A 22,335-nucleotide genomic window follows, 5' to 3' on the forward strand; every position below is an offset into this window, starting at 1 on the left:
CGGGGAAAGGCCCCGCCTCAGCGGCGCCGCGCCCGGCCGCGGCAGCGCGGAGGTCTCCCGGACCGAGCGGCGTTCGCTCGGCCGCAGGCCGCTGCGCCGGCAGCCGCCGCCGGCGCCCCGGGCCTGGCCGTGCCCGCGGCTCGGCCCCCCCGGTGCCAGCGGGGGCCTGGGCGCCCGGGGGGAGCCGGCCTCGGCCCCTCTGGAAGGAGCAGAGCTCCGTGAGTCGGGAAGGGAGGTTTCGCCGTGCCAAGCCTTCTCCGTAGGCTCGACAGTAAGCACCTGAAGCATCTTGTGGAAGTTCGGCTTACGGAGGTTTTGTCTTTCTGCGTGTCTGGGGCTGTCCTGGCCTGATGGTGCCCTTTTAATACAGAGGAACAGCACCATGTCATAGCCTCCGAGGGCACAAAAATAGTGTTAGAAATTCTGAAAAGACTGTACACCATGATCTAGGATCTCACTGCAGCTCCTGCGCAAGAACGGCCGGCTAACGCCGTTATGCGTGTCCGACGTTAACGTGACTTCCAGCTCTGTCAGTCCGTGCCCTGTCAGAAGCCTGCGCACAGCTGGTCCCCGCTGGCTGACTCCGTACCCTGCCGGGATTTTTGCGGCGGGCGCGGGATGTCACCGCTGCACCGGTGTGCTCGGGGTGTTCTTTCCTTCCCGCTGCGTCTCGGTGCTGAGGCACCGCGGGCGCGCAGGGAGCCCCCGCGGGTGCCGCTCCGTGGTGCCCGACGGGCCTGAGCTCTCGACAGGCACCGGCGCGGGCGAGGGATGGGTGCAGAGCCCCGTGCACGGCTGTGATGGCAAGACCCAAGGCTTGTCTTCTGACTGTTAGTACAGCCGCGCTCTTTGCCGTTTGCAGGAATGATCAGAAATGCGAATTGTGTAGAATCCAAGGGACAGAGGCGTATACGTGCTCCAACTGATCTCATCTGGGTTCCCCAGAATTATTTTTTGAGTGATCAGTTATAGTTTTTTGTCATACAAATAACTGCCCAGCCGGACGCTTGAACGCTGTTGGACACCACCTTTTGTGTGGCTTTCACATTAGCAAGAGAGAAAATTTTGGTCACAGGCAGGCAGTGCACAGCTCCCTGTCTCCATCTCGGGAGCGCAATCATCCTGAGGTTCTTGGCATCTCTGAGTACTTGTAAGTCAGTGGGAGATGGGCAAGAGCCAAAAATCCAGAAACTTACAATTAAGAGAGGGAGAGAATTAATATTGGTTCACTGACCATGACCCTACATGTTCAAGTATTTTGTGGTATTAGCAGCTCATTTTGGCACTTGTGCTGGGATGGGTTCTGTGGTCAGCCTCCTGCCTTTGCTAAGTTTTTCTGTTTCCAGACAGGCTTCTTTTTTCTTTCCGAGTTAAAACGTTGCATTACCCTCTCATTTAAATATTCACATGTTTATGCTAATGCCTCTTTTATACAGCATAACTCAAAATGGGTTTTGTTTCAGGTATGCAAATACATAAAATGGTTTCTGTCCAATACGCTGCTCTAGATAGACATCTCACCTGCAGGCTCATGCATTTAGCTCTTTGTTGGCGATATTTTGTGTGGTCTTTGTGCTGTTGTCTAGCGTGTACTTAGAACATTTCATGGCACTTTTCTTATCTTGTACGAATCTTGATTTAAAAAATATCTGTTGACCTGAATGAATAACCTAGATTTTGCGTGCAAATGTCCTTGCACTGATTGAGTAAGATTCAGGCCTTTGGTTCTCCTAAGCCCAAGGAGGAGTAGATGCCACCCAGTCAGCCTGTGCTTGTGCTTCCTTTGATGCGAACGCCAGCGAAGCTCAACTAGTGAGGGAGAAATACCTAACACAGCCACCGCTGGTGAGTCTCTGCATTGATTCTGCAATACTGCATTTTAACGGAGGCATGCATGGACCTGTCATGGTGCTGAGCTGCTGAAAGTTCCTCCTCATTACCCTCCTACTGCCACAAGAGCATTCCTGTCTAAGTGGGAGCATATGGACTTCGCTTGCGATAGCTACATTTTTAAATCTGATAAAGGGGCAGGATGAAATAACAAGGATGGTCTTTTTATTTCCGTTCTGGTGCTCTCCAGTATCCCGCAGATTATGAAATCTTTTGGGTAGGGGGAGAGAAACATCTCATGGGAATCCTGAGAAAAATAAGGCAACCGTGACTTAATAAAGCTTGCAGTGCCAGACTCTGTTAGATCACAATTGAATGGAAGCGTTTAATATTTCATGTTCATTAACTTCTGTGAACTTTTCATAGGGCTTAGCTCTTCTAAGGTTAATGGTTTGGAGCTGTGTTTGAGAATTGAGTTTGAAGGCTGCTAAACTTAAAAAGCTGTTAACTTTCTAGTTTGTTTGTTGGGCAAAGAAAATTCTTTGACTCCATTGCAAATAAGAAAGCTGTATGCCTTTTCTTCTGCGTAATAAAACTGGGCAAATATCTAGAATTAAACAGTTACACAGTACATCATCATGGATTTAGTATAAACAAACCTCTCCTAGCACTACCCCTCCTTGACACGAACAGGTAGCCAGACTTCGTAGCGGGTGTTTGCGTCAGATGGAGGTACTGCGCTGCTGCTCCTTCGATGCGCAGAGCACACACCGAAAGTCCCATTGCTCTGAACACGGTAGGAGGGAAGCACCAAACCCAGCTTCTTGGCTCGTAGCTTCAAGTGTTTTTGCAGAGAACAGGTTTCTATCAGCTTTCTTTTTCAGGCGCAGGCTACCAAGATTTCTTTCCTTCTCTTTTGCTCACATGGATGCACGTTTCTGTCTGATTGATATTTACTCTGCATGGCCATGCCTCTTCCTATATAGCTTCATTGTTTGAAGGGAGCTCGAATGTGGTGTAAATCAGGTAGCGGTATTGTATGCGGGGTGTTCCCTAATCGCTTCGTCAGTTGGCTTGCCGGGAAGGTAGCCGTTGCTCTCATCTGATCCTGTCAGGTTTCTTCCAAAGCCGCCTTCACAACTCGGAGAAGGGAGCTGCAGAGGCACCGCATGCTTTCCAAAGGAGACCAGGTCTTGATGCCAAGGAATTTTCCTCCCTTCTGCTAACCATTTTAAGCACTGATTTCTGCACAGCAGAGCTGCAAAGATTTTAAATGATAAATAACATGTGACATAGCAAGAACAACCAGACAGACATCCAGTAGTGGCAGACAAAACCTCCGTTACAGGAAATCACTTCATATCATACTTGTAAGATCTGAGAGATCTGTGCACGCTCACTATCTTAGCAGATCTTATCTTATCTTATCAACACTATTAATACTTATTCGTGCTGGTGCAATTTTTAGAGCCGAGTCTCCGGTGTGCTATCCTGCTAGCAGCTTGCAGCGTGCCCATGGACGTCCCGTTGAGATTTAGCAGCTGAATTCACGTGCCGCTCTTCAGGAGATGTGTCTTTGCTTGAAAACAGCATTTTTCTGTAGACATTTAATAAAGTGGCAGAATGAAGCAAAGTATGCCCAATTCATAGTTACTGAGAAACAGCAGTTACTGCCGTAAACTTTCATCAATTAAGACCAAAGGGACTTAACTGACTGCTGGCTTTATAGGCCAGGAAGATGAATGCAGGTGAATCACCTGGGGTGTGCATCGAAGCAGTAAAACCTTTCACTCATTTCAATGACTTTGGATTTTATCTCAGTGATAGATAATATAACTCATTTAAGAGTTTGGGGGTTGTTTTTATGCATAATACTAACAAGCAGCTTCTGTCCCCTCCTCCTGCGGAGCGGGATGAGCTGATGTGGGGGAAGGGGAGGACAGCATATTATGGGAATGCTGTGCTCTGCTAGCGGAGGCAAAAAATTGTGTGTTGCAGTTGGATTTCCAAAATTTCAGACATATTCTACTTCCCTTACAATTGCTTTCTTTACTCAAGGAAGCAAAATTAAGCAGTAGTACTACACAGCAAAATCTCTTGGCTTTTCTTGGTATCTTAAGACAGTCAGTGATCCAAAGTCAGGACGCAGACTTAAGGGGAACAGCACGTCCGCAGTTCTCCACAACCATGAAACGTTGTCCTACAAAGCTACTGCGAGGTCAGAGGTTAGGGATGCGCTTTTCCCTCTGTCGCTCTAGGAAGCTGTGCTTTCCCTAGTGAAAAAAAGGCCAGGAAGCAAAGGGAGGCAAAGAGTTCTATTCCCCACTGTGTAACTGTGTAAACTGCATTTAAATGAATTGATCTTGAGCTTCAGTTCAACAGAAAAAATGGGAACAAATCAGAAACTCCAACCATTGCTAAATCTGAACTGTTCTGTATAGGTAAATTATCAAAACAAAGGTGGGTGAAGTAGTTCAGAAATGTGTTTTGACCTGCAGTTCCTCTTGTTTGCTTTACATCAGGTACCTCTCTATCATTCGCAATCACTAGGCGATAAACTAAAATCGTTGTTTAGCCAGGTAAGCCTGGGGGCACCAACCATGTCCTATAAATGCTGCTGCATGATGAAATACGGAGGCAAGATAGATAAATTAGGTACTGGTGACTGAAATTGTGTGATGTTGCCTTCTGTTGTATTGGGGATTTGAAGAAAACAGAGAAAACGCGCAAGCAAAATCTTGAAGCGAGTCTCTGAAGCTGCCACGTGACGTGAACTTGGACGTGATGTGGATCTGTCATTGTTTCAGCGCCCTCCGTCCGTGTCACACGTGTCCTCTGCAAGTGCAGGCTCTGCTTGGTTAGCTGATTACACCAGATTGGTGTTGCTCAAGAGGAAACAGAAGCTTAATGTCGTGAAGGTTCAGCCTGGCAGCATGGCCAGGCAATCTGCCCGCTAGAATTGCAAGCCTCTTTCACGCATGGCCGGTTCCAAAGTTCTGTGCAGCAGGACTCGGGAATCAAAAATGTCATCCGCAATTATGCATATTTGTGTCATCTTCTATCATGCAAATCCCCCCACCCCAAGTATGCAGCGAATGTTTTGTTTGCATATGTGGGTCAACCACAGATCTTCAGTGGTCTAACATAAACAGTGGAAGCATAGCTCGATGTGTACAGATTTAAACCCCGGCTGAAGCAGAACACCCCCGCCGACATTTCCCAAGCGCAGTCTGTTTACTAGATAGCTTTTCTTCTGACTTTTCATTTTATAAAGCCTTGCTTTCTTATTGATTTGTGCAAGTACAACTGACAAAAGATACCCACCGTCATTGCAAAAGGAACTTCAGACATGGATGGATAGTTCTTAATGAGTAACTTTTTTTTTTTAATAATAGCTTGAGGAATGTGTTCTTTTTCAAAATGGTACATTAAAGGATTTCTGCGAATAATTCTTACTTTGCCACTGGCAGGAGGCCAGTTTTATATGATATTTTAAAAAGATTGTAGGTTCTTTTTTGTAAATGACATGCTACTTAATGTTTTCCTTGTCTTGGCTATCTTTAAAAAAAGAAAAATATAGAAAAGAATACATTTATTGTCCTTATGATGCTAGATAAGAGCTAGAAATTTTGATCCAGACTCAGTAACCAAAAAGCTTACTAGAAGTCAAATTTATTATTTAAGAAAAATGTTACTTCTTAAACTCATAAGCTTGATGTGTTCGCCTGTCTGACTCCTGAATTCTGTGTACCACGAGCTGGCAGTACAGTTCACCTTCAGTTCGAGTTGCTTGGATCAGCACGTTATCATGATGTGAAAGTCATACTGTTCAGCTTACTGTCCGGGAAAGCGTAATTCTCGGAATGAGATCTGACCTTCAGTGAGAACGTTCCTGCAAACACGTGCGGCGTACCTGCTAGCACAGCTCTCTGGAGTGGTGCTCCAGTATGTTACCCATCGGTGGTCTGCATCTGTAAAATTGCTGTATTACCAGGCTCCTCCTTGGATCCGACCTGGGCACATCATGGGAAGGCGTGTATTTGCCCACACAAACATCAGGTTAACCACGTCATGGTATAATGACCCAGTAAGTTACTATTTAGGGTAAATGAGAGTGAAGTTGTTGGCCTAAGAGATGAGTAAAATACTGTACAATCAAACAGCGTCCTTCCCCGTTCCCATAAAATCAGACTAGCACCTCTATTTTATTGGATATCCTGAATTTAACTAATAAAAGCGCAGGGACATTACATTAGGAGACATTACATTAGGAGTCAGATCGGGGCTCTTACAAGGCCAAAGTACTGTGAGGTTGGAACTGAAGTCTCTCTCGAAGGTATGTGATACTGTGCCAATAAACGTACATGTATACCAACACTGGGCCAAATTCCTCCTGTGCAGGAGAGCACACTTTGTTCTGGCCTGCCTACGAACACCATCGCCACTCTGGCACTGGAAGATGATTCAGAAAAAAAATTGATATTTTTCCCAGCACAGGCTAACAGAGGTACAGTTCTCCTAGACAGAATACACATTCTTGTTCACTTGTTGTCACAAGATAGTAACAATTTGTTCTTATCAACAGCTTCCTGTGAGCAAGGGTCTCAGGAAATCAGCTTCTGTTTAAGAGCACACAGTAACTTTAAATTTCCCCTCTCCTCACAGGGGACAGATGATCTAAAGTTTCATGTATCTTCTCTCCTGCTGCTCGATCCAGCTTGCAGTATTCAGCAGGATACACTCTCCTTCCACATTACCTTGCTACCTTATTACTACTCAACCTATACTTTACTCCCCTACCTTGCCGTACCTGACTACCACGTACAGTCTGACTTCATGCTGCACGCTACAGACCATCTCTATTTATCTCAACATGAAATGAAGGTTTTATCCGTACAATGCAGTACAAACCAGGTATCTCAGCTATTACAGCTTCTTTGGTAGAGAAACAACTAGTACATTATTAGCCTGTAAGAAATATGGATATATAATAATTAGATATAAAAATATTTCTACTTTGTAATAATTTTGTTTGCTATTTCCCATGCTCCAAAGCCTCTTAATGCCTTGGCCCATCTTAACTATTTCCCTGGCTTTCCTTCAGCGCTGCTGACATTGGTGAGGATAAATCTCTAATATATGTTAAAAAATGTTCATCCGGGGGCCTGGCAGTAAAATAAGAGGCAGGCAGAGTCAGGTCACCATTTTAAATCACACTCCAGCAGGCAGGCATCAACATGTGGTGGTGGTTTGTGAGACAACCGGGATGTGCCCTTCGGTGATGGACACGAGAAGACACCCCCTGGACAGATCAGCCTTGCCAAAGCTCCAGGCCCCTCCGAGCCCCTGCTAGCACAGGGAAACGCTCCCACGTTTTTAATTAAGGATAGTCACAGCTATAAAAAAATAATGCACATCATTTAGAGAGAGCAACCAAGAGCGAGCTACCTCAGCCTTCCTGGTCACTTCACGCTGCAAGGCACAACACTGTAATTCATTAATTAATTAGTTTCTTTGTTGTCTGCAAGGGTAAATGGTGGAAGATAGGTGATGCACTGAAAAAATATGGGTACTGTTAGGATTGCAGGCAAAGCTCCAGTTTGCTGTTGAAATAAGAGAGTATCTTGGTGATTAAACTTTCTTCTTTATAAACTACTGCTGACTTGTGGAAAAGCGTCCACACGTACGGAATCGCAGTTGCTGGCACGTTGTGTCTCATGTCTTTGTTTCTACAAAATACCAGGGAGCAAGAGAGGGGAGAATGAGAGGTTAATCCAGATGTTCCTAAAACCTGATCTAGCAGGGTAAAAGATACATCCATATCTCCTCCTGGTCTGAGGGGTTCCACAGTCAGCTTGGTCTTGACACGACCTTTTTATTTTAACTCGCAGCTAATGGGAAGTCCCAACTTTTTGTTGCATTTATTTAAATTTTGCTTTCATTTAAATGATTTCTTCCGATGTCCTGTTCCAGTCCTGCTCCATATCAGGAGCACGACTCTACTGACAGCTCCTTCACGCAGAATCCTGATTATTCCTGCTTTTTTCCCCCCGTTCCCGAGTCTTGCACCGAAGCCCCGGGCTCCCTTGCAGCCGGGCCGATTTCCCGGGGCGCAGCGCCACCGCCTGCCCGCGCTTTCTGAATTCCCGAAATCTCTGCTTTTTCTACCCTTCAGGCAACGGCTGGTTCACTCACAGGTTCTCAATTTCATCACCTCCTAACTAATATCGCGAGGGATTCACACAGCCGCTGGTGAGGCTATTCATTCCGTTATTGACATTGTAAAAATGGTTTTCCTGTTCTTCTTGCTGTGCATTTGACTTGGGCAATGTAGGAGTGTGTTTAAAATCCAGAGATGGAAGGGCCTCCAGCAGCATGGGCTTCAGCTGGAACTGTTCAACACTCAAATCCCCACGGCATCGCCCGTTCCCAGCACAGCCGGAGGGTGCGGGGCCCGAGGGGCTCCCCCCGGAGCGGGGGGCCCAGCGCCGCTCGGCCAGCCCCACGCCCCGGCATGGGCTTCCCAGGCGGCTTTTGATTAAAAATAATTCACGAAAATACAGAAACTAATCAAACCATGCAGCGGACATTACTCCAGGACAGCGAGTGGGTTCTTACGGGACGAGGGTGAGGAGACTCAAGGGCTGAGCCGCGGTGCCGGTCCGAAGCGGGGGTTTGTCTCACAGTAACGGCACCGGGCCCCCCTGCCTCACGTGAAAACCACTCCACCACGCAATAAGGAATGGATTTAATTAATCAGCCGCGCGGGCGGGGGTTTCGGCGGCAGAGCAACGGCTGCCAGCCGCAGCCAGGTCCGCACCAGCGGCCTGAGGCGCCGGCCGCCACCTACGGGGGCGGTTTCCCGCCCGGCACCGCCCGCTTCCAAGATGGCGGCCCCGCCCCGCGCCTTTCCGAAATGGCCTCCCCGGAAGAGGCCGGCGGCCCTGCCCGCTCCCAAAATGGCCGAGGCGGCTACAGGACGTCATTGCCGGCGGGGCGGGGCGAGCGGGGTCAGCGCCTCACGGCGATTGGCCCCTGGCGCGCCCCGTCCGCCGCTCCGCTCGCATGGCAACGGGCGGGGAGCGGGGGCGGCGGCCGGGCCGAGGCAGCGGCAGCGCCGCGGGATGGAGCCGGCCGGGGCCCCGCCGCGGGGCTGCGCCCCGGCCCGGGAGGCGGAGGAGCCCCCGGGGTCCCCGGCCCTCCCCGCCGAGGAGCCGCAGGGCGGCCAGCCCGCCGGGGCGACCCCGGGGGAAGGGGCGCTGCCCGCCGCGGCCGGCCGGGAACGGGAGCGGGGCCGCCGCGGTGCCGGCCCGCAGGGCCCGGCCGGGCGGGCGGAGCGGGGCAGGGGGCGGCGGGCCCCGGGCCGGCGCGGCGGGGAGGAGGGGGGCCGCGCCGCCCGGCGGCCCCGCGTCACGGTGGACAGCTCCAAGGCCAAGACCTCGCTGGAGGCGCTGAAGATCAGCCTGCGGCAGCTCCGCTGGAGGGAGGTGAGCGCCCGCCCGGCCGCCGGCGGCCCCCGGCCCTCGGGAGGCCCCTGGGGCTCTGTCCGGCGCCGCCTCCCCCTTCCCCGCCTGCCCCCGGCCCCGGCAGGGCCCCGGCCCGGCCTGGCGGTGGCCGAGCGCCGGCCTTTCCCTCCGCTCCTCCCGCTGCTCTGCCGCCGGTGCTGGGGAAACCTCTCCCCTCCGTCGCCTTGGGGTCTGCCTCCGGCAAAGCATCTCTCCCTCCTCCTCCTCCTCCTCCTCCCCCCCCCCCGCCTCCCTGCACCAGCGGCAGAGCAGGCTCCTGCAGCCGGGGGCTCGTCCCGGCGGGCCTCATCGCGGCGGTGGGCTTATTTCTAATTAGATGTCAAGTCTGGAGGCTGATCTGATTCGTGACCGAGGCTGCCATCGCCAGTTACGCAAGCCAGAATAGGGGTAATCGGATATTATGCTTCAAAGCTTAAACTGATCGCTGGAAAGGGCAAGAAAGAAACCTACCCCTGTGTAGAAATGTCTGGTGTGTTGTGTCAATTTGCATTTCTTTCCTCTCACCCTTCCCTCATGGTATGGGTATGCGAAATAAGGCTCGTGATGGTGGGCAAAAGAGTGTGACCTGACAGATCAGCTGTCTGGTCCGATGGCAAAGCCTCTGCATCGCAGATTATCTTGAAGGCGAGTCAAAGAGCGTTGTGTATAAATGAAGTAATATTAAACCACCTAATAAAACGCACATTACAGCCTTTAGCCTTCTAAATTATTGTTTGTAGAGAAGGTATGGTCTGTGCATTTTTTTTTCCCCTACAGCTTGAGTCATATGTTTTCTCTGTGCTGTGTGAGGAGTTCAGTGCCTGCCCGGCTATGCTGAACTGGAGTCATGACAATATGGGAGCTGGCACAAAACTGATGCTTTGGAACTCCTTATTTAAATCCAGAGGAGATTTCTAATATATATCTTATTATAGATGCTAAATTGTTCTCAAATTATGAAGATTTTCTTTCCATAGTAACTTTATAAACAGCTTTATAGAAGTTGAGATGGCTTCTAGGAGCTTTTTGAGGAACTTCTGTAAGAAAAAGGGTACTTGTAATCCATTTGGAAGAGGGAAGCTGGAGGGGACGTAAAGTGGAAGGATAAAACCTGTGGATGAACTGTTTCTTCATGTGCAGAAGCATGATCTATGGCACCTGCTCTACCTGCTTTACAAAGCTGCCTTTGCGATGCCCACTCACAAGATGATACTAATATTTTGTGCACCTGATGCTCTTTCAACAAAATTTGTGCAGACTTTGGGTAGACAGTATATTCTGTGTTGTTCCTAACCTCAGAGTTAAACGCTACAAACTTATTTTCTAGAGGACTGAGTGGTGGTAAATATCTGTGTTTATTCATAATGTCATAAATGCCCCATATCACAAAGATATATATGCTCCTTGCCAGGAAAAGTAATGCCTTCTCATTCTCTGTCTTCATAAAATTTTATTTCAAGATTTTTGTGATTTAAATCCAGTGGGAGAATTTAAAAACCTCATTGCACAAAAGCTCCAGTTCTCAACTCCTGCTCTTACGGCAAAATAGTAACAAAATACCAGAGGTGTGAAATTAAAACCTTTTACGCTCACTTCTTTTACCCTCAGCGCACCTGCGGAGCGTCTGTCAGCAGCCTTGCTCCGTGTTCTGCTCAGTGACATGCAGAGCAAGGGGGGCCTCGCGCTTCATTTCTTCATTCTTATGGCTGAGTTTTATGTTTAGAGTGCCCAGTGCCATTCCAGTGAGTGTTTCTGAATTACTGATTTGAGTTAGCATCACAGATTCTGCTGGTCAGGAGCCATACTTACTGGTTAATTTTGTCTTTTCTGTTTCCTGAACTGTTTTGCGTATCTTATCCCCTGGATTCTCCGCGCTTGGTATTCTGTCCTACAGATTGACTGGTTTCACATGGTTCCTCTCTTGAATATCTGCACTGCATTATCAGCGTTCTCCTTCCTGCTCTGCATCCCACTACAGCAATCGCTTTTGGCTTCATCTTTCTTTGTTTTCTGTCTCCTTCAATATCCTTTCTCCTCCATCCGTTCGTTCAATGTTTTTCCTTTAGTCTGTTGCTTCCCCTTCTGGCCACTTCGTACTCTTAATAAAGAAGAGACCAAATACAGAATTTTGTGCCATTTAACCATACCACCTTGGTGGCTAGTAATTCACTCCTTGTAAGCAAGTCACTGTAATGTATTTCTGTAAATTTTTCAGCTTATTATAACAAAGAGGTTAATATGTATGAATGTAACATTATCTTTTGTTAAGAAAGTATTTTCTCTTATCAATGTATATGTGTCAAATCAGTTCCCCCCCCTTCCCACTCCCCCCCAAAGCTGGAAAGAGTAATGAAAGGGGAACCAATATTAGCTATGACTCTATTAACTAGTGCTGTTTACACTGGGGAAAATAAGAAGATGAAAGTCTTCTCGGATGGGAGCAAGACAAACTGTTGACTTCAAGCTAGCAGACTTCAGTCGACACAGGGAATCAGTAGGCAAGATCTTGTCTAGATTTGAAGAGAAAAATAAACAACATTAAGAAGAGAAATCCAAGGAAAACTCTTTTATTCAAGTTGCACGTAATTTTGAAAGCTCTTCCTTTCCAATGTTTAGAAAAATAGCACTAAAGTATTTGTTCAAACAACTGTCACTGGTGGCCAGGGAGCCTTGGAAATAGTTTCACTGTTACAGCAGGACCAGCAGAGGGAACACATATGTTGTTTCTTGTAGGATCTATAAAAATAATGTGAAAAAAAATCTTAGAAGTAGTAATGAAATGCATATATTTTAAATATGGATGTTTCAGGGGCTGGTATTCTACTGTCATCCCATGTATAATGCTCTTCCAGGTGATTGCATCTTGGGCTCTGATTTAGTATGTTTGATCCTTCTTCTTCCTCACCTCTTCTTTTACATTTTTTCCCATTGCTGCTTTTGTTTTGTCTCTGTTCTTCTCGATGCTTGCTGCTGGGTGCATTGGCTTGAATATTTTGTTGGGCAGCAGACGTTATATACTAGGCTTTTTAAAGTGGGCTCCTTTTTACGATAACTTTTTCCTATCTAATGCATAGCATTATTGCAGTGTCATATAGGCTTTTGTTTTGGTTTGGTTTTTGTTTTAAGTTGTACGTTCTGCAATCTCCTTGCTGTAGTTACCCTGACTTGCTGGAAGAGCTTTGTTTCAGTAATAATCTATTATTGCAATATGCTCCCTGATAATTTGTAGAAGTAAGACATAATGCACTGTGTGATTACAGAGTTGTCCACATGGCGGTAGTTCATTTTAGTAAATTAACATATGGTAAATGTCGCTACAAGACAAAAAAGAAGGAATAATACTCTAAACATGGCTAATATCGGTGAGCAGTTTATTCTATGGCACTGATACGTGAGGAAGAGGTGAAAGAGTTCGAGAGAGCCATTTGACTGTTGAGATCCTGTTATCAGAAGCAAAAGACAGAAAAAACTCCTTTTTTTTCAGCTGTGGGAATTTCGAGTAAATTAAATTATCAACCATGATAGCCCTGTCTGGGGTAACACATAGGGGTGGACCTTTTGAAAAGCATTGCAGAATTTTAATGTGCATGCCAGTGAAGCAATTACTCCCATCGCTAGATTGGACTATCTGATTTAGTGTGTCAGATGCTTTAAATGAACATGATATGCCAAATGAAATAATGGGCACAAATTGAGCTTGCATCCTGAGTTTATTCATCACTTAATAAATTATTTCTTCGGCTAGCTTTCAATTACCAGGAAAATGGAAGAAGCAGATGTCTCGGGCATCAAATATCCCAGCATTAAGCGTGTCATTTGTCTTGCTGTTCAGTAGCTGCATGGAGGTGTAGGAATAGTTGGAAATTTTACGCTGGGAAAATCTGACTGGAAGACAGGAGTCATTTAACTTGTCATTAAACATGATGGAACAGACTGATGTGACCCGTGAGACAATTTACATTATTGGCTTCCAATCAAAAGGTAGAAATGACCTGTCGGACCAATTTGACTGTGGTTGATTATTAATTGTGTCAAAGTTGTGAAAACAACTCCATTCTTTGTGGCTCCTGGTTTGTTTCGTTTTTTTTGTTCTGACAAATGCCCCCCAACTCTTGAATAAAAAAGATATTAAATAAATTCTTCCAAAAGTTAGTGAATTGATTGCAACCTGAAAGTTGTTTGCAGTGACTGACCCTAGGACCAGCCTCCGGGTTTTCGGCACAGGATGGGCGCAGCAGCAAGGACGGCTGCAGTCACGCGTGCACCCTCCGTCCCCCCGCGGCGGTGAGCACCCCAGCTCCCCAGGCGGCGAGCGCCTTGGCTTTGGCATCGCTAGTGCGGATCTGAGGCTATTCCAGCTGAGACCAGGTAGCCGTAGACAGAAGTTATGATGAGAACAGAGAACTGCTTCAAGCATCTACCTTTCTTTTTAGCTAGTCCCCTGCACCAGGAGCTGGGGAGGTGGCGGGAAGGCCTCTTCTACCGCAATAAGATTAATTTATATCTGGCACTGCCAGAGGGAGCCAAATAATCAAACTTGTTTGTTCCTTTCCAAACACTATTCTTATGTAAAAGTATAGTGCAGATGATAAAGAATGCTTCCCAGCTCATTCAGGAGGTGAGTTTGATCCCATTGTTGGATAAATCGAAATAATCTTGGTTTGTCAGGAGCAGGGAAGCCGTGGTGCTATCCGAATCGCTGATGCGGGGGTGCAGTGCTTCCAGTGTCCAGTCCAGAGGTGCTCACTCTTCTTCTGTTGTGAAATGCTTTCTGTGCAGTGTTTGTAAAGTGCTTCGATATCCTCTGTAGATGAAAGGTGTCATATAAATGCAAATTTCGTTCCTTTCATTTCGATTTCATTTAATAAATAAATAAATGGTTCAGATTTTAGTGGGAAGGGTGCTCTGAGACCTAATACTGCATCTGTATTCTGGATGTACCTGTGGAGAGAGGTTAAGGCCACTGATTGTCTTTCAGAGCCTAACAGAATTAATTTTCACTTGTACAAAAACAGATTTTGCAGGCTGAATAATAATGAAATAAGTGAAGAATGCACTGGCTCTGTTAAATTGGGTATCTCATGCCTATGAGTCAGGAAACAGAAAGGATGCATTGCTCAATTAGCATTTTAAATTCATTTTTCAAGGCTATTTACTGAGGAAACTGAAGTTTTAATTAAAGTAGCAAATAAAGTAATTCACTCAAAAGCTTTATGAGATTCTTTTTTTCTGTCACATTGAAAAAAAATCCAGTGCTTAAAGAAATGTTTTAAAGGAGGAAAAATTACATTTGGAGTAGAGAACCAGTAGTTTCTGCAAAATACTGTGGTTCTTTCCATAAGTAAATGGCACTGAAGTCATTGGGTGATGAGGGTGGTAGATGTTTAATACAAACGTGTCCTAAAAATGCTGTGGTCAGAAATATAGTGTATTTATTTGAAAAAGATGTAGCCTAGTAATAGAAGAGATTCCTGTGAATGTATTCCATGTGGTATCTAAAAGGCATCTGCATGGCGTTGCAGATAAAATATTTTTTTGGATTGATAAATGGGACTGTGTCTAAGAGAACAAGTGTGGAGAAGAGCACCTTTTTTACACAAAACTAATTATTTATTATTATTATAAGATGGATTACAAATGTTTGATTTTTAACTTAATAATTTTTTTGCTTTGGACTGTTGACGCTGCTAATTCATGGGGCTTTTGTTCTTACTGCCGGTAGCTTTTTTTTTCCCCTTTTAATCCACTTTGCTGTTAGAAACTGTTCCTATCAGTAATTGGCAGTGCTGTTTCAGAGCTCTTCAGACTGCTTAAAAAAAGGTTGATCTTTTTGATAATGGAAAACAAATTATACAGTTCTCCAATTTATAGTGAAATCTTGTGTGAATGGGAAAAGAAGCTCTTGAGTTGTTGGAATACTTAATATTGTTGAAATAATTGCCTTAGTACTTAATAGTTGAAATATATATGCTCAACAAATGATCAATTAAATTGTAAGCTTTTCTTTTAATTACAGGCTATTAGTACCAGAAAGGAATTAATACTGTATAAATTAATACATATAAATGAATAATATAGTTATTTCACTTAGATATGTTGCTTTGAATATTCATTTTAAATTTATTGCCGCTTGGACACCAACGTCAGTCAGCTTGCTCAGACGGTGCTTTGCCATTACAACTTACTATTAATTTACAATAATATTCCTAACTATACGTGTTGCCTGAAATAAAGTTCTAGAGAGTAGAACCGTCTCCCGCTCATGCCGGAGCGGGAGCGCATGGAAATGCCGTGTGTTGGGGGTGACGGGCGCAATCTGGGAGAGGGGTTGGGGTTACCCAGCTGCAGAGGGGGAGCACAGATGTGAGCCGCGAGCCTCTCGGCATTAAACGGTGATCTTCTTAACAACAGGGGTTGATTTAGTAGCTGCCAGTAATGACAATTCCTCCGCGACCTCTAGTGCTTTTTTCCCTTGACGCTTGCTTATCACCCCTTAAACTGAGGAGGAGAAAAACCCCAACCCAAAACACTGTCAGAGTTTGTTCACTTCCCAGCTGTAGCACTTGCTATCGCCGTGCCTTCGTGTGCTGGAATTAAGTGCTGCTTAATGACATTTTATTTCCCTGTAATAGTATTTTAAATTACAAATGAGCCATGCCTTACTTGTGGTTGATAACAAGCTCGGAGTTTCTCAGTACAGATCATGCCTCTCATAATTTGTTTTTAGTTTCTAGAAACCTTTCACGGTTTGTTAACAACTTGAACTTTAGAGAGTCTTGAACTGATCAAAATATTCTTAGTTTTGCAACCAAAATATAGAGCATGTTTTCTTTTGACAGTCAGAAGACTCTTCTTGAATGGTTTATACTTAATATGAGCATTTAGAAAAGTAAGGACTGAATGGGTATTGCCAGTTTGCTGCAAAACTTGTCTCCTGTCTCTTTTCCAGTTCCCTTTCGGCAGGCGCTTGCCGTGCGATATCTATTGGCATGGGGTGTCGTTTCATGATAATGATATATTCTCAGGTCAAGTCAACAAGTTTCCAGGTACCTCACTTCTGTTTCTAGTTTAAACAAATGCTTTAAAAACATGATTCTTTTAACCGTTTTGTGTTTTACTGTTTTTTAAATGTGAATTATTTGCCTAATCAGCTGATAGTATTTTTAGCATATTACCGTGTTTGGTAGATGATTTCTGCTTAGGGGGTAAGAATATCAGAATGGGCGTCTTCAACAATTTCTGAACTGAAATTTGTTTTGGAGAGAAAGTGTTTTTGATGAAACGAATACTTCATGTGTATGAATTTAGGAAAAATAAGAGTGTTGGGCTACAATTTAAGTGACGTGTGCAATTACTGTCTGTTATCTAGCATTGATAACAGTGCTGTATCTTGGGGTTTGGTTTTGATTCAAAGTGGAAAGAATCTGGTTTTGTCTCGTACTCTGGCCTGTCTCAGGGAGAAGCTCGAAGCTGCGTTCCTCAAATGGATTTTTTAATATTGAAGAGTTCATGTCAGCCCTCATCTTATGATGACTCTTCTACTTTTTTAAGCTCCCTTTTTTCTCATTTAATCCCTGTTGAGATCTCTCTAAATAAGAGCTAAGAGCTTAGGTATTGACTTATCTAAGCCCTTTACTTCAGATTTATTGCTGCTGTTAGTATGCTGTGAGAATAAGAACCCTCAGATATCGAACTTCAGGCTTTATTTACCCTGACTTTCTCCTGTTTGTGGGCAGTTCATGTTCAAGTATCGGATGGTGTAGTTTTCTGGTGGTTTAAAGCTGTGTTAGATGCACGTTACCCTCTCTGTATTCCAACTTCTACGTCGTATGCCAGCGGCCTGCCCAGTAGTCACAACCAGAGTCCTGCAGAACTGGACCTGATTTCCAGGAACGTTGTGCTAACTTGATGCTGGGTTTCACTAAATTCTTTCTCTTGAAGAAGAGATCTTGATGCTTTTCTTAGTTACTTGTGAGGGATTCAAAGAATCTGAAAGGGTTGGTCCTCAGAAGACTTAGAAACTTTTCCATAAAAATAGCTTTTTAGTCACATTCCTGATGGAGGTAGGACTTCAGCAGACATGTGTTGTTCCCTGTTACTTTCTGTCCTCCTGCACCTTTGGACCTTCCTGGCCAAAATCAAGCGCACGCGACAGGAGTTTGCAGTCACAGGCTACTGAGTTCCTGCAGGTTTTGTGGCAGTTTGCTGACCACGTAGGAAAGCAGCCCGCAGATGATGTTCTCGCTGAGAAAGAAGCTGCAGCATGAGCCTTGTAAGCTGTAATAGCTGAAAGCTTATAAACAGCATGAGAGCAACCCGGAATGCCCCAGCCTTGGGAAGAGCTCCTACCGGAGCGCTCTCCGATCTGGACGTGGCGTGATCCAGGCACGAGATTCAGAGCTGCAGGAAAGCAGCTGTGTTTGGCTGCTTGCAAAATAACCTCTTCTTTCTGACGTAGTTACTTAAATGAATGCAAAGCAAACGCAAAGTGGTTGATTATATTTAAATGACATTTTTACCTATTCCGGGAACGATAGCAGGCTAGGGCAATAATTATGGATTATGACAGACAGTAGTTACTATTTGACTAAAGCTTTCCCTCTAGTATTCTGAGCTGTATTTTTGATAATTAATTTTTTCTAATATTGTACAGTAATACATACAATATGTAATATAGCAGGGGAATGCTACAAATATTTTGTCAGATTTTAAAAGGTTTTCCACTTTATTGAAAGCAATGACTAGAGTGCCTTACCAGCAGGGTGAGTAATGATATAACAATTTACTCTTAGGATGAGACTTCAGTGCGAATTTTTCGTCACTTTTAGACACTGTCTGTTCTTTTCCCAGGCATGACGGAGATGGTACGTAAAATTACACTGAGTCGGGCAGTGCGAACAATGCAAGATCTGTTTCCTCTTGAATATAATTTCTATCCGCGATCATGGATTCTGCCAGAAGAATTTCCCCTCTTTGTGGCTGAGGTAGATTACTTTTGCTCTCAGAATAGTATAACTTGTTGGATATTGTTGCCGTGTCATTCTTTAGTTTTTCATACCTACCAGATTATTTAAAATCACACTTGGGTGCTGTGGATGACATCTTTTTCAATTTGCCTGAGATCAGACATAGTCTGGATGAACTGCTTTTGTTTGCTATGATCTAGAATAAACATAAAACCAGTTATGCTTCTCTGCAATGCCAGAAGAGATGTCTGAAAATTAAACAGGGTAGATCCATAAGCCCTTTCCCTGCATATTCTCCCGAGGGCTGAGGGAGTTCCAGTACAGCGTGTGGGGTGTGGTCCTTCACCAGGTTCATTGTCACTGAAGTCATTTTGGTCCCTCCGGCCTGTTCTATCCAAATCCTTCCAAAGAGCATTTTGTACCATGCGTTGTTAATACTCACATCTTCCTGAATAATTGTTTGTTTGAATCTCTTGTCAGACTGTTGCTTTGTTTAAATATCCAGAATGTAATAAAATGCCATTCTTTTTCAGCTTGTTTGAAAAAAAGTGTTGCTGTGTGTTGGTGTTTGGTTCTGTTATTACAAACATTTTAAAAAATATTGTATGTGTTTGTTTTAACCCTGCCTGACTCGCCCAGTGCATTCTTGTATTCTACAGTATCCTCTGCTTGGAAAAGTGAGAGAAAAAGGTATGGACTTTAATAGACTTCTATACTGTGTGTTACTTTTTAGATAATTACCATATCCACAATCCAGTTAAATCCATGAACATCTTTTGGTATATACTCTTCAAGTGTGCTGGGTCACTGCCATGGCACTGCTAGTAACAGTAAAAATGAATAAAATCGCGACAGTCCTTCAGCCCTATTGCTTTAGATGTAAGACCAATTTGTAAAAGGAGTGTAAATTCTCCAGTCAGTTTAGCAATGACAGGTAGCTAAGTGCAGATAACTTGGTAGTAAACTTTCAAAATGGGGCGCCGGGGTTCTGGCGACGATGCTCTGGGGAATGGCGCCCGTCTCCGTTACAAAGCGCGGCTGAACCGCGCAGCGCGCAGCAGCGCGCTCTGTACATCAGGTTAAGTGCACGGACCCGCCCGCTGTCAGCAGGTGGCACTGCAAATAAATACTTTTCTCTGGTTGAACGGTTACTGGAGTGAAAACGATTCGGTTTTTGTTCCAAGAATAACAGATGTCCAGTAACACACTCCTAGGAGTTTCCTTTGCATATGTTCTTCCATCTGTGTTTGAGGAAAGCATAGTTCTTGTTATCAAACATTATATTTTATGTTGTCAGAGTTTATGTTCTACTTAACACAAGTTTGTAATGTAACCTCTCCAAAACGAGAAAAAATACAAAATAAAAAATTCCAAATCCACTGTGAACCATAAATGGTTCAGAGCACTTTTCACTTGCAGTTTCGTGAGTTCTCGGTAGGAGCTCTCCAGTCTCTTCTGTTGTTTATTTGTTCATATGTGGCTTTATTTGCTTTACAACCGAGGGACCCTAACGCTGCTGAAAACGTCAGCTCTCGGAGACTGAATTTTCAGCTTATTCACAAATAAGTACAATACAGCATTGGCGGTGCCTGCATGTTAGACATAGCCCTATAGGAACTGGCATACGCTTGAATATGTGAATGTCATGTGTACGTTTATCTGAGCAAAAGATGATTTAGCCATCTCTGGTACTTCTGGACGTAAAGCTGTATTGTACTGGGCTGCAGCTACCGAGTATGTAGCTCTAGATGTGTCATGCTGAAACTCATGTTGCTTTACCTTTACTATTACTAGTATTCAAGTCCTTTAGGGCATAATTAATTACCAAAAGTCACAAATTCTGTGTCAGCGTAGGTATAGGTTAGACATGAGAAGATGCTTTGGTGCTGTTTGTAGTATAGGCTTCTGTCGCAAAGGGCTGGACTGAGAAATGAACGCCTATGAGATTTTGCCTGTAACAGAAATGCCTACTGAAAGAAGAAACTCCTCGAGGATTTCACTCTCGCTGCTTCCACCTGAAGCACTACAACATTGCAAAACAATTGCTCCTTCAAATATTCTTAGCGTGCCTCGCTTCTGTAGATGTGATTGTAAACTTTTAGCATACATTTGTATCAATAACTAAATGAAATGCTGTCAGCTTTTCCCATTTTCCCCCATCCCTAAATGCAGGTAGAAGACACTGCAGCTAATCTAACATTAATTAGCCAGTTATTGATGGGAAAGCTGCACTCCTAAGTTAGTTGGGGATGAGCGTCATATTGGGAAATACCAACGAAATGGTAGTTGCCTTAGTGTCATTCGTATTAAACTGAAATGGTGATGGGTATTTTTAACAAGGGCTTAAAAGTTAATTTTACTAAGTAAATATATATTTGCCTGTTTTCAATATTCACCTATTTTTTACCTTCTAAAATGTTCTGTACTAACGTGTCACCGTAACAGAAGATGAGTTACAGATAAGGAAATCTCTCAGGTGCTACAGTAATCACCCCTTCACTAACACAGAAAAATCCGTTGGAATCTGTGTGCTAAGAACTTATTTCTAATAGGAAATTCCAATTTCTGAGAAGTAACTAGCTTGGGATTCAAACCAGAGCCTTGATTGCTCTCATACTGCCTTCTTTGTGTTGTCTGTGAGGATGACGAATAGGCCTAGTATGTTTAATTTTTAATAAGAATCTAATTTGGAGAGTCTAATTTCCAGCACAGCATATTTTTGGTGGTTTAATCAGGTTTTCAGCTTTTGGATACCTCTTAGGCATAGACATGAATATTCCAGTCTTTGTGCTGTCAAATCTTACAGCCCATTATACGCATTTTTTTCAGAACGCTATATTCATTCAGCCTATGTTTCCTCATGAAAGGCAAACCTGCAACTGGATCAGATTTTTCATACTGTTAGACATCCTATTCTCCTCTTGCTGTTGACTGTAAATGGTTAACATGTTTTTAAAGATAATTTCCTTCTGTCAAGCTAAGTACACAGAAATATCTCATTTCATATGAACTGATTTCCCCACATGACTGACTTTTCTAAGTCTGGGCAAGCCTCCTCATAATGAGAATTTGAAAGTATATAGTTGAGGGGATTGTGGAGAATCTGAAGACGACTGTCAGGAATTTCCTTGAAGATCAAGAAACCATCTGCTTTCTTCAAGACAGTCAAGCTGCTAAAAACCAGACTGACTCCGGATTACTATTCCCCCTTTCCCCACCGTCCTGTCTTCATCTGCCGTGTGTAAGTTTTGGTGGACTAGAAAATGATGGAGAAAATGATTTCCTTTCCAGGTAGATGGAAAGAGTTAAGTACGAGATCTAGGAGGCCAAGGATTGCTGAAATGCAGGACTGCAAAAGGAGGTTGCTGGTGCATCTTTAACAGTAGTGCCCAGAAAGCACTCTCTTTTTTGAGACGGCGCTGCTGTAGCGGAGCAGGAGGAGCGCGAGGCGTGAAGACCAGGCGTGGGAGCGGGGGGCAGGCTGCCCCGGCTGGCTTCACAGAGGCTCTTTATGACTTTCTGCCCTAGTAGACCGTGGTTGGCACTTCGTACGTACAACTGGAGTCACAGTAGGGTATGTTTAGTCGTGGAGGTTTAAGATTAACCAAATATCTTCCTGGGATGCTGTCTTTAACAACGTGTGAACCAGAGAGCATCCCCCAGTACGCAGAGTAATGTCGTGTCAGGGGGGGATTATTCTTTAGTTGTAAAAAGACTAGGGCATAAATCCTGCTTTCCTTCTTTGCATATCTAGGCTTGCTGATCTACTTGGACCTATTTATCTGCGTGCCATTTATGTAAACCTGTGGTGTTTTATCCCTCAAAGTGACCTATTTTGAAGAAGGATCTTGCACTGAGTTAGTGATACTTGTCCACGAGAAAAACCCTAGTCTAAATAATCAATCTTGAATTTGTGCTGTGGTTAGTAGGAAGGTTTTAGCAGCGTGATTCTCAATGAAATAGATAACTGGCTAGGATGGAGCCAGAAGTCCTGCAGGCCTTGGGAACGCCGCCGCTAGCGGAGCTGCGCCTCT

General features: G+C 44.5%; 1 protein-coding gene across 1 annotated transcript in view; it reads left to right on the plus strand.

The window, feature by feature from the left end:
* Positions 1-8,954: 8,954 nt before the first annotated feature.
* The window catches only part of TTLL11 (tubulin tyrosine ligase like 11), a gene marked incomplete at its 5' end in the record, with an annotated part of 52,100 nt that continues 38,719 nt past the window's right edge, over positions 8,955-22,335 (plus strand). Inside the window, 3 exons of the mRNA XM_082327595.1 lie at positions 8,955-9,317; positions 16,285-16,381; positions 18,186-18,319. Of these exons, the coding sequence (XP_082183721.1) occupies positions 8,955-9,317; positions 16,285-16,381; positions 18,186-18,319 (594 nt within the window). The remainder of the gene's footprint in view (positions 9,318-16,284; positions 16,382-18,185; positions 18,320-22,335) is intronic.

The sequence above is a fragment of the Platalea leucorodia genome (genome assembly GCF_965183815.1).
Source record: "Platalea leucorodia genome assembly, chromosome: 15".
Lineage (NCBI taxonomy): Eukaryota > Metazoa > Chordata > Aves > Pelecaniformes > Threskiornithidae > Platalea > Platalea leucorodia.